At 48.2% G+C, this 12,313-nt stretch overlaps 1 protein-coding gene across 3 annotated transcripts in view; it reads left to right on the forward strand.

Moving 5' to 3' along the window:
• NAA25 (N-alpha-acetyltransferase 25, NatB auxiliary subunit) overlaps positions 1–12,313 on the forward strand; it is a 115,122-nt gene that overhangs the window by 47,550 nt on the left and 55,259 nt on the right. For all 3 annotated transcript variants that reach the window (XM_073563482.1, XM_073563555.1, XM_073563614.1), the window contains exon 6: positions 5,837–5,944. In XM_073563482.1, the coding sequence (XP_073419583.1) occupies positions 5,837–5,944 (108 nt within the window). The remainder of the gene's footprint in view (positions 1–5,836; positions 5,945–12,313) is intronic.

The following is a 12,313-nucleotide window of genomic DNA, read 5'->3' on the forward strand; positions in this document are numbered from 1 at the left end:
GGATACTGCTGACCGGAGGAGGGGTATTTAGGCAGGACCCTGGCAGGGTACCTTGCCTTGGCCACATTACTACATGCAGCAGTGTACAGCAGCAGCAGTGGTAATGGAGAGTGATCGAGAGCAGCAGCAGCAGCAGCGGCAAAAGCAAGGGCGACAGCAGCGGAAAACATCACTGCCGCCCCTGGATGACCTGCGGCAGGTCAAACAGAAAAAGAAAGTGTCCCGTGACAGTGAGCGGCCGGGACGAAGTGACCAGTCCACTCGTAAGAGCTCCTCCAGGCAGACAGGAGCATCGACCGAAAGAAATCCCCCTCGTTCTTCGGTACTTGATTGTGGCACTGGTAAGTGATCTTTGTGAAAGTTCACTCAGTGACGGGACCCCCCTTTTTGTGTTTTCTTTTTTTCTAGGGGAAAAAAGCTACAAGTAAAAATAAACATAGGGAATGCGCACTCTGTGCATGCCCATTACCGGACGCTTGCCTCAAAAAATTGTGCCCCCCCTGTATTCAGCAGACGGTGGCAGAAGAGTCGCCCGCAGTAGCGGCGAGTTTAAGGGACATTGTCAGGGCAGAAATGAGGGAAACCCTAAAGTCCTTGTCCCAGCCGGAAAGTTTAAGGGGCGAGGTCCCGGCGGAGTCTGATTCCTCGGTAGAGTGGAGAAAAAGCAGAGACTCCCAGGCTTCATCTCCCTCGTCCTCCTCAGGAGAAGAGGACTCGGGGCAATTTTGTCTGCCTCTTGACCGGGTAGACAAGCTGGTCAAAGCAGTCAGAGGGACAATGGAGGTAGAGGAGCCTAAGCCCCATTTGTCCATGCAGGATGTCATGTTCTGTGGGCTGGAACAGAGGAAGCGGAGAGTCTTTCCGTTAAAAATCAAAAGATACAGGATCTGATCCACAGAGAGTGGAAAAAAACGGACAAAAGAGGGTCGCTACCACCAGCCCTCAAACGAAGATACCCCTTCGACGATCCGGCAGTGAATTCTTGGGACAGAGCCCCCAAATTAGACGCAGCCATTGCAAAGGCATCAAAAAAATCCTCGCTCCCCTTTGAGAACATGGGATCCCTTAAAGATCCCCTAGACAGGAAGGCTGATACTTTCCTGAAAAACACCTGGGAAATGGCGGCCGGGTCCTTAAGACCAGCAGTGGCTTCAACGTGCACGGCCAGGTCCATGATGGTCTGGTTGGACCAGTTGGAGTCACAACTAAAACAGGGTACATCAAGACAGGCAATTCTTGGGGCCCTACCGACCATCCAGGAAGGAGCAGCCTTCCTAGCAGATGCCTCAGCGGATGCAGTGAGAATGGCCGCCAGAGCAGCAGGTCTCTCTAATGCAGCTCGCAGAGCCCTGTGGCTAAAGTGCTGGCAGGGAGACATCCAGTCCAGAGCAAAGCTCTGTGCGATTCCATGTGAGGGCGAATATTTGTTTGGAACTGTCCTAGACGAGCTGCTTGAGAAGGCGGGGGACGACAAGAAAAAATTCCCAAACCTTTCATCGGCGTCCTACCGTCGTCCATTTGGTAGAAGGAGATTTGGCCAAGGGAGAAGGCGCAACTCTTCGCCTGTTAGAGATCGGCCCAGATGGGAAGACAGAAGGAGACGAGGTACGGGCTATATGTTCACACGCTCGTCGAGAGATCAAAAGAGACCAAATCAATGACTAGCAATTCCCGTGGGGGGTAGACTGTCATCCTTCTTCCCGGCATGGTCACAGATTACGAATAGTGACTGGGTGCGCAAGGTAATATCCACCGGGCTTAGGTTGGAATTTACCCAGATCCCGCGGGACACCTTTAAACTAACCCCCTTAAGATCTTCTCATCTCGAACAAGCGGCTTTAGAAGCGGAAGTCTTGAGCCTATGCCAGAAAAATGTCCTGGTAGAGGTTCCAGAAGCTGAAAGAGGAAGAGGGTTTTACTCTCCCTTGTTTCTAATCCAGAAACCTGATAAGACATTCAGAACGATTATAAACCTTCGTTCCCTTAACGAGTTTTTGATTAATCGTACATTCAAAATGGAGTCCATTAATACAACAATAAAAATATTGTTTAAAGGTTGTTTTATGGCAGTCATAGATTTGAAAGACGCGTACTATCATGTACCTATCCATATAGACTTCCAGCAGTTCCTGAGGGTGGCGGTTTCAGTAGAGGGCACAGTGCGTCATTTTCAGTATAGAGCCCTTCCCTTTGGTCTCTCAGCAGCACCCAGGGTTTTTACAAAGATAGTGGCCGAAGTTATGGCTCACTTACGGGAGGTTGACGTCTTAATCATTCCATATTTAGACGATTTCTTGATTGTAGGAAAATCAGTGGGTCATTGTAAATCCCAGATAGAAAAAGCTAGATCCAGGTTAGAAAACCTTGGATGGATTTTAAACTACGAGAAATCCCGACTCCAGCCCTAAAAAATACAGAAATTTTTAGGGTTAGTACTAAATTCAGAGACTCAGCGGTGCCTGCTGCCACTAGATAAATTACAAAAGATACAGGAGCAGGTTCTTCGGGAAATTGATAATCCATCTATGACCCTCAGACAGGCCATGTCCTTGTTAGGCTCTCTAACGTCATGCATCCCAGCAGTTAGATGGGCACAGTTCCATACCAGACCCATTCAAAACGACGTCTTGGTTAATAGCAGGGCCCTGGAAGGCTCCTTACAAGGTCGGATGTTGCTGAGCCCCTCAACTGTTACATCACTGAGATGGTGGCTTGATAGCGAGAACCTAGCGTCAGGGGTGCCCTGGATAACACAGATAACCCGTATTATAACCACAGACGCAAGTTCCTTCGGTTGGGGAGCCCATATGGGGGACATAGTGTTACAGGGACAGTGGGATTCTGATTCTGAAATCTCATCCAACCAGAGAGAGCTATTGGCGATAGAACGGGCAGTCAAGAAACTCATTATCTACCTACAGGGCCATCATGTGAGGATACACTCGGACAACCAGGTAGCGGTAGCATATGTCAACCACCAAGGTGGGACCCGCTCCAGCGCTCTGATGCAGATAACAGAACGGCTCCTCCAGATAGCAGAGAGAAACTGTCTATCTTTAACCGCGCTCCACATCAGCGGAAAGGACAACGTAAGAGCAGACTTTTTAAGCCGCAAGGCTCTAAGACAAGGAGAATGGGCTTTGAACAAAGGTATTTACCACCAGATTGTCCGCAGATGGGGTCAGCCAGAGGTAGACCTCTTTGCCACCAGAGAAAACAGAAAAGAAAGATTGTTCTGCTCTCTGAACCCCAGGGAAGATCCCCTGGCGGTGGATGCCCTCCTGATAAGATGGGACTTTTCTCTGGCATACGCCTTCCCACCATTGAATCTTCTTCCTCTGGTAGTCAAGAAGAACAGAGAGGATCGGGCAAAAGTCATACTGATTGCCCCCTTTTGGCCCAGTAGGACCTGGTTCGCGTGGTTGAGGACCATGTCGGTATGCGATCCCTGGGTACTGCCGAACCTTCCGGATCTCCTCTACCAGGGGCCAGTCAGCCACCCGCAAGTAGCGGGACTCAATTTTACGGCGTGGTGTTTGAAAGGTCACTATTAAAAGATAGAGGGTTCTCCAAGAACTTAATTGACACCCTCCTAAAAAGCAGAAAATTAACTACCACTAATATCTATGCTAGGACCTGGAAACGCTTCCTGTCCACCTTTCACTTTGACATCAGAGACGGAATTCCCACGAAACATATTCTGGAATTTCTCCAGAAAGGTTTCGAATTGGGTCTCTCCACAAGTACGCTAAAAGTGCAAGTTTCAGCCTTAGGGGCCCTGTTTGCAGGTGATATTGCAAAAAATTATTGGCTAGCAAGGTTCATCAGAGCAGCGGCCAGATCGAGACCTATACACAAAGACAGATGCGTGCCGTGGGACTTAAACTTAGTCCTTACAGCCATGACGGAAAGTCCGTTTGAACCTTTAGATTCCGCCTCACTAAAGGTTATATCTCTTAAGACAGCATTTCTGGTAGCGATAACATCCGCACGTAGGGTGAGTGACATACAGGCACTTTCCAGATTGCCCCCTTACACAGAGTTCTTACAGGATAGAGTAATCCTAAGGCCAGATCCAGCATACCTTCCCAAGGTAGCAACACAATTCCACAGGACACAGGAGATAGTTCTGCCTTCCTTCCTCCCTAATCCAACCAACCCTAAAGAGCAGAAACTTCAGGCGTTAGATATTAGGAGATGCTTACTGACATATTTAGCAGCCACGGATCCTTGGAAGAAGGAGAACGCATTATTCCTATCCTTCCAAGGTCCCAGGAAAGGATACAGAGTATCAAAACGCACGTTAGCAAGGTGGATTAGGGAGGCTCTCTCTCTTGCCTACACAGCAGGTGGCGGCCCAGCTCCACAGAATCTGAGGGCGCATTCCACTCGGGCCATGGCATCATCCTGGGCGGAAAGATCTGAAGTATCAATTGATCAAATATGTAAGGCGGCCACCTGGTCATCTCCTTCCACCTTTTTTAACCACTATCGGTTAGACATGGGTGCCTCCTCAGACCTCACCTTCGGGCTAAGGGTGCTGCAGGCTGTAGTTCCTCCCTAAGTTAGTTTACATCTCTGTAATTCTCTCGTGGTGCTGTCATGGGAGTCCGAATAAAGTATTAAGTTACGTACCGGTAACGGTATTTTTCGGAAGCCCATGACAGCACCCTTAGTTCCCTCCCTTGTTCACATATAGGGGTGCACTCCTTTAGAAGATTGTTCATAAAATCACCTTATGTGGGAGATGGTATAAAATAATTCTGGTAAATAGGGTAGATAGGTTGTATATATTATATGTTGTGTACTAACCATGGTAGCCTCTCAAGCTCTGTAATCCAACTGATGCGTGGGAGAGGTGCCGCTCTTTTTGTATCTGTAGGTTTCCTGTTCCTATAGGGCGGATCCCCTCTCTCGTGGTGCTGTCATGGGCTTCCGAAAAATACCGTTACCGGTACGTAACTTAATACTTTCCTGCAGCATTACAGTGGGCATGATCTGGGAGCTGATTGCTTCACCAGACATCAGTGTCTACGGGAGTCTTACAATTGCTTCACTTCATTTTCCTTACTGATTTGTGAAAGTTATTCAAAAACGTTATCAACCTGCACAAGAGACAGTAAAAACGCAGCAAAAACTCAGCAAAACCTGCTTTTTTGAAGTTGCTTCTCTACTGCCAAGAGAATATAGCCTAAGTAAAGGAAAATCTGTCTCATTGTGATTGTGCACGTCCATCAAATGTTTTTTTTTTTTTTTCCCCTGACTGAATTGGAAAACGGCTGCGTTTTTGAAAACTGCAGCATGTCACTTCTTTCAGCGGTTTTGCAGCGATTTTTCACCCATAGAAAGCAATGGGTAGGTGCAAAAACGCAGGTATTAGTTTTTGCTGCTCTTTTGGTGCGAAAACCTAAGGAAGTTCTATCATGTTTTTTGGGGAGCACTAAAGTTCATCAGCATGCACAAGAGACTATAAACAGCAAAACTTGAGAGAGCAGGTTTTGCCTGCGGAATAAAACACAGGAAAAACAAACGCAACATGTGAACATAGCCTAAGTAAAATGGACTCTCTCCTTGAGATTTCCTTGTAGACAGTTTTTATGCCTTTTTAGATTGAATCAGAACAGTGCAGTGCTCCCAGTAAATGTCCCTAACCCTAAAGTAAGCTGTGCATATGTGCGGTATGACTCTTGTCCATTAAATAGTTCTAAAGGGGCTTCTGTTATATCTCCATGCCATAATCTGCTTGGAACTCTCGTGGTTAAAAATTCAAAAGTTCTTTTTCCAGTATATTAGTGAAAATACTTATACCATTATTTAATCCAATATATATTTCCAGTCTATTTCAGCACAAGATGAAAAACTTTCTAAAACCATGTTTTTACCTCTGGCTGAAAGAATGGTTGAAAAAATGGTGAAGGAGGACAAGATTGAAGCAGAGGCTGAAGTAAGAACAGGTTGCATATAAACATGATAAAGTAATATTACATTTCCCTCAGCAGTAGCTCCAGCAATGAAAAGCAATTATTTTATATATGGTTGTCCAGACTAGACAAATACTTGTGTTGACTAGGGGATGTCTGCTGTAGACATGTACTTATAGTAGGATCCTGTGATAAGAGGATCACACAGTGTCCTGTTTCTATGGTCCCCAGCTAATGGCTATAGGTGGCCCCTGAGAACAAGTGTATAAATTCCTTGCAGCTCCACTATAGGGGAAAGGAAGCATTACCCGTTTCCCAAAATGGCCAATCTAGGATCATTCTGAATCGTCATACTTTTTGTATATAGATTTGGACCATGTAATTTTCTTATGGATTAGGGATGTCACTTGTGAAAGTGTGCGCTGCTGTTTACTAACTGTGAAGGCTTTATCACTAAGAAATTAACATTGCCTTAGTTTAGCAACGCCCCCTCCTGTGATAGGCAGCTCACTGTCTATGGATTTTGTATATATAGAGCCTGGTGTGGGCGGGGGCAGCTTTCTCAGCTCTGCTTCATTCTAAATCTAAAAGCTCTGTTTATGTCAGAACGGCCGCACCCAGTAATCTTAAGTGATCCATTGTTGGAATCAACTTCTCTTTACCTACATTATGCTGCTCTCAGATGATGGCAAAAACATAATTCCCTTTTAAAGGCTTTGTCAATCTTAAACCATGCTCCAGTGCATCCAAAGATGAATTCACACTTTTGGTTGGTCCTGAGATCATGTTCTGTACCCTGAGTTTCACACATTGTTTGAATTCGGCCTAAAATAAAAAAAGAAGCAATTTTGCAATAGGTCTTGGAGAAACAGGTTTTTGAGGCTAGAATGTACAGCTTTTGCATGCTTGGTCACGATACAACAAGTCTCATCCGACTTTTTTCATTTTACTTTACGTCAAATAATTTTTTATTCAGAATATTTAGCATTTTCCACTTTCACGTAATAGATTAATGACGTTGAACAAAACTAATCCCCACACCCACCCAAACATTGTATAAAGGGAGTTTAGATCAATTCTCCATGAGATAGAAGTCCAGTTCTCCAAGGTTTCCGACAATAAGTCAGTAAATTCTCAGCCCCTGCAACTCACACTTTCATACTTTGTATATACAGCGGACCACTAAATATAAAATGACTGATAAATATACTTTACTAGAATCGTTCATGTATACAATCAGTAATATGTTAAATCCAGTATGAACGTTTTTCATAACATCAAATGACCTTTCAAATGTAAACATTTGGCGTCCTACTCGGGGTGTAAAGTTATGGGACCCCATGTGCTTTCAAATGTTATTACGTTAGATTTTTCATATACCCCATTTTGCAATTTAATACTATTTTAGCTTTTTTTTTTTATATTGTCACTGTCTGGGGCGAGGACTGAATCCAGTGAGATGCAATGTATTTCCTAGCCTGATAAAGGATTCAAGAGATCTGTTCTGGATCTGGCTACATTTCTTCTAATCCAAGATACAAGCCCTTGGGTCTACTAGAGCTTAGTATTATAAACACTTAATGATGGCCAGAATCTCCCTCTAGTAAAGGCCCAATTCCGAACATTCCCATAGCATATCGTTTCACTTCTAATTCCGGAAGCCGAAGAAAATCTTGTAATGTGTCATGCGACCGGCCGCTTGCACCAAGAATTCTAGGGAAGTCTGACTGCATGAGCACCATGTGCTGCCCCGACTCGGCAGTCTAGAGTTGCACAGTGACCCCAGACTTTTGTCTCAAGCTTGAACCCTTTTCAAAATTTCCTGACGTTTTGTATTTATATATCCCATGAAGCCTTGCCAAGAGACCACAAAACCAACCCTATGCAGTGTTTCTGTAGGCAAACTGTTGCATCTGTTCTGTAATACTAGCTACAAGACAAAAGTGTTGTGAAGAAGACCTGGCCATTCTGGTTGCCGATACGCTTTGTTTGTTTCTCATCAAGAACGCTGCATGGAGACATGGCGCGATGTAGTAAGAACTGTATTTCATACAATAGTCTTAAAGAAGTGCATTGAAATACAATTTGCAAAGTTGAAGAGGCATATTTTAGGCTATTCTAGAGACAGAAATTGAAATTGCACCTATATATTAGTCAGATAAAGGTTTTGCATCCTCCTGATTAACCCTTTACTTTTCTCGAGAACTATCTTGTACAAAAGTATTTCTTTATCGCCTTATTGGGGGACACAGAATACCATGGGTGTATGCTGCTGCTGCTAGGAGGCTGACACTATGCAAAAACAAGAAAATTAGCTCCTCCCCGGCAGTATACACCCACCGACAGGCACCAAGCACCTCAGTTTGTGCTTAGTGTCTGTAGGAGGCGGACCGGTATCTCCCCAGATCCGCAGTTTTAATCCAATTTTCCTTTCAGGTTTAGTTTTAACTTTTTAATTTTTCCCTCTTTTCTCTCTTAGGTTCTTTTCCATTGGGAAACAGGGTATAGTTGTTACTCTGATTTCCCATATCATGCGGTTGAGCGAGCAGTGTGGTGTCACCCACATCGCAACTCTCAGTACCGCAGGCAGGACTTTTCCCTATCACCTTCTGGTGACAAGGGTTACGGACAGGTGGCTGGTCCTTGCCGAATCCCCCTCCTCACCCCTTTCTCAGGACAGGGCTGAGAGGAAGACGGCGATCGCAGGTGTTTCAAGCCGTCTTCTGCAGGATGCGGGTACAGAGGACTCCTTCCCCTCCCAGCGGCCTGCCGTTTCCCCGTGGGCCCCTGTGGTCATCCTCTTCTGGGACGTCAGGTAAGTGCCTGTACGTTCCCTCCGGCCCCGCATAAGCTCCAGTGACATGGGAGAAGAAGGGACCTGGTTTTGCAGTTCCACAAGTTTGAATCTCCCGCCCCTTTTTCTGCCTGTCGCGCGCTCAGCCGCTTGCCTTCCTTCACTTTCCCTGCTCTAGCCAGGGAGTCTACGGGGATCCCCTCACTCACCGCAGTGTCAGGACCTGGTCAGCTCATCCTTAGCGCGGTATGTCGGGCATGGGGCTGCGGCGCCGTCAGGGTGGGAGGCACTTTCACTTTCCCCTCAGCGCGGGGAATTCCTCTGCTCTCCCTCCTCCCTTCCTGAGCGCGCTCTTTTCAGCGCGCCTTTTCTAGCCCATCACAGGACTTCTTTCTCTTTTGGATGCCAGCCCCCTCTTCTGCCATGCCCTCCCCAGTCGCTATTAACCAATCACGGCGCGGCCGCTAAGCTCCGCCCATCTCCCAGCACAGCGTTTCCTGATGCCTGAATCACTCCTTCCTGCGCGGTTTGGGGGACACTTCGGCGTTTCTTCTGCTGCTCGCACAGAATCTCGGTAGGCTCGGCTCTGAGGCAAGGATTAGCTCTCCTCGGCAGTTATTCCCTAATATCTGCAGCCAATCAGTGCAGTTTACTTATGCCCAACCCTTCAGGGGATCTCTGCTTCAGGCCCACCGCTACCTATTACGCCTGTGCGCGCTGTAAAAAGAAGTGGGCATCGGGTCAGTCGTCCCCATTCTGCCCCCCCTGCAGTCCTTCAAATATGTCAGCATCTCAGGAACGCACAGAGTCCCGGGCGGAGGGCGCTCTTCCCTCCTCTCTCCCCCCCGGAGTGGGCCGTTACAATGTCACAGTCCGTTTCTGACTTGACAAAAGTATCACAGTCGCTGGTCCAGGTCTTAGAACGTTTACCTCAGCTATCCTCAGCCACCTCTGCCCCGACCACCTCTCGGGGTGAGTCGTCCGCACCTGACTGCGACCTTCAGAGAGACAGACAGGGAAGGACTTCTAGGAAGCGGGCTCTGTCCACTTCGTCTTCGAGCTCGCAGGGCCCTTCCGCTCCCAGGCCTCCTTCTCCTTCCTCGGATGACAACCTTCAGTCAGGCGAGGATTCTCATTCGGAAGCTAGCTCAGAAGGGAACAGCGTTTCTAAGACGCGGGACATGGTCGATAGTCTTATTGCAGCTATCTTCCAAACACTAAAACTTAAACAGGATGAGGCTCCAACTCAGGAAAGCTCTGTTCTCCTTAGACGAGCCAGACCTCTGTCTCGAATCTTTCCAAATCACAACGATTTCGACACTACCTTATCCAAACACTGGGAGCGCCCTGAGCAACGTTTCTCAGGCCGCAAGTACTTGGACGTTCTGTACCCCTTTGACGCAGAACTGCTCTCAAAGTGGTCCAAGGCTCCCGAGGTAGATCCTCCAGTTTCCCGGATAGCCTCAAAAACGGTGCTCTCTCTGCCAGACGGGGCATCGCTCAAAGATCCTACTGACAGGCAGATTGAATCTCTGGCTAAGTCTATCTTTGAGGCATCTGGCGCCTCTCTCTGCCCTATTTTCGCATCCGCCTGGGTGGCGAAGGTCATTTCCGCTTGGGCAAAAATTCTTCGCAGAGGCATCTTAGCGTCAGCTCCTCAAGACGAGTTGGCAGATCTTGCAGATCAGATTAACCAGGCGGGAAAATACCTTTTGGCCGCCTCCTTGGACGCGGCCGGCTGCGTAGCAAGGGCTAACAGCAACATAGTAGCTGTACGCCGAGTCCTTTGGCTAAAGTCATGGAATGCGGACACTACTTCAAAAAAGTCGCTTACCAATCTGCCATTCCATGGCTCTAGGCTCTTTGGAGCAAAGCTGGATCAGATAATTTCCGATGCCACTGGAGGTAAAAGTACTTCGCTTCCCCAGTCTCGACCAAAACGTCCTTTCAACAGAAGGGGGTTTCGACCGTTCAGGCCCTTTCGTCCCTTCTCTGCCACGGAGAGAGCCACTCAACAGGATCGGCCGCCTGCCTCCAGGGAGCGGGATCAGAGGAAACCTTCCTACAAACCCGCTCCTCGCTGGAGATCTAGAGGTCAATATTCCAGATCTGCAGGAGCCAGTTCCGGCAGATTTTCGTCTAAGTGACGGGTCACCCCCACCTGGAATTTCTTCCAGGGTGGGAGGCAGACTTTCCTTTTTCGCGGATGCTTGGCTGTCCGTTGTCGACGACGCTTGGGTCAGAGAACTCGTCGCATCCGGTTACAAAATCGAATTTGCTTCAGTCCCGAACAGACGGTTTTTCCGGTCTCGTCCTCCGCGACAGCGGGCCCAGATTCCGGGTTTTCTGCAGGCCATTTCCTCCCTTCTTTCCGCCGGAGTCATTGTTCCCGTTCCCTCAGACGAACGGTTTTCCGTGTTCTACTCCAATCTCTTTGTGGTCCCGAAGAAAGACGGCTCTCTTCGTCCTATTCTGGACCTCAAATTGCTCAATCGCCACGTGAAGATTCTTCATTTCAGGATGGAGTCTCTTCGGTCGGTGATTGCTTCCATGGAGCCCGGGGAATTCCTCTGCTCGGTGGACATTCGGGATGCCTATCTGCACATTCCAATCTGTGTGCAACATCAGAAGTATCTTCGATTTGCGTTTCAGGGAGACCACTTTCAGTTCACAGCTCTTCCTTTCGGCCTGGCTTCAGCGCCCCGGGTTTTCACGAAGGTGATGGCGACCGTCATGGCCATCCTTCGCTCCAGAGGGATCCTCATCATCCCTTATCTGGACGATCTTTTGATCAAGGGTTCGTCTCGCCAGGACTGTCTCCGGAGCCTTCAGATAACCCTGGACACTCTCAGCCGCCTAGGTTGGCTGGTCAACAAGGAGAAGTCCATTCTAATCCCCACCCAGCGTCTGACCTTTCTGGGTATGGAATTCGACACGGAGCTAGCCCGTGTTTTTCTTCCAAAGGAGAAATTTACAACTCTGTCCAAAGGCATCAGAACTCTCAAGAGGCCTGCTCCCATTCCCATTCGGTTCTGCATGAAGGTCCTGGGGAAGATGGTGGCCGCCATGGAAGCGGTGCCCTTTGCGCAGTTTCATCTTCGCCCCCTCCAGCTGTCTCTGCTTTCAGCCTGGGACAAGACCACGATGTCCTTGGACCGTCCTATTCGGCTTCCTCTCAGAGTGAGGCAGTCTCTCACTTGGTGGCTACGGCCAGCGTCAGTTCTCCAAGGGAGGTCCTTCCTTCCGCCTCAGTGGCAAATCATCACCACAGATGCGAGCCTTCTAGGATGGGGAGCTGTGTTCCATCAGAAAGCGGCCCAAGGCCGCTGGAAGCCACAGGAGTCTCTCCTCCCAATCAATCTTTTGGAGATCAGGGCTATTTTCCTGGCCCTTCTTCATTGGCAGCCCCTCCTCTCCGGCAAGCCGGTCCGTATTCAGTCGGACAACGCCACGGCCGTGGCGTACATCAACCATCAGGGGGGCACGCGCAGCAAATAAGTAATGTCAGAAGTGGCCAAGATATTACGCTGGGCAGAACGTTACGTTCCGACAATCTCCGCCGTCCATATTCCAGGGGTGTAAAATTGGGCAGCCGACT

Source organism: Dendrobates tinctorius, unplaced genomic scaffold, assembly GCF_039654945.1.
Source record: "Dendrobates tinctorius isolate UK_male_01 unplaced genomic scaffold, ASM3965494v1 ptg000003l, whole genome shotgun sequence".
Lineage (NCBI taxonomy): Eukaryota > Metazoa > Chordata > Amphibia > Anura > Dendrobatidae > Dendrobates > Dendrobates tinctorius.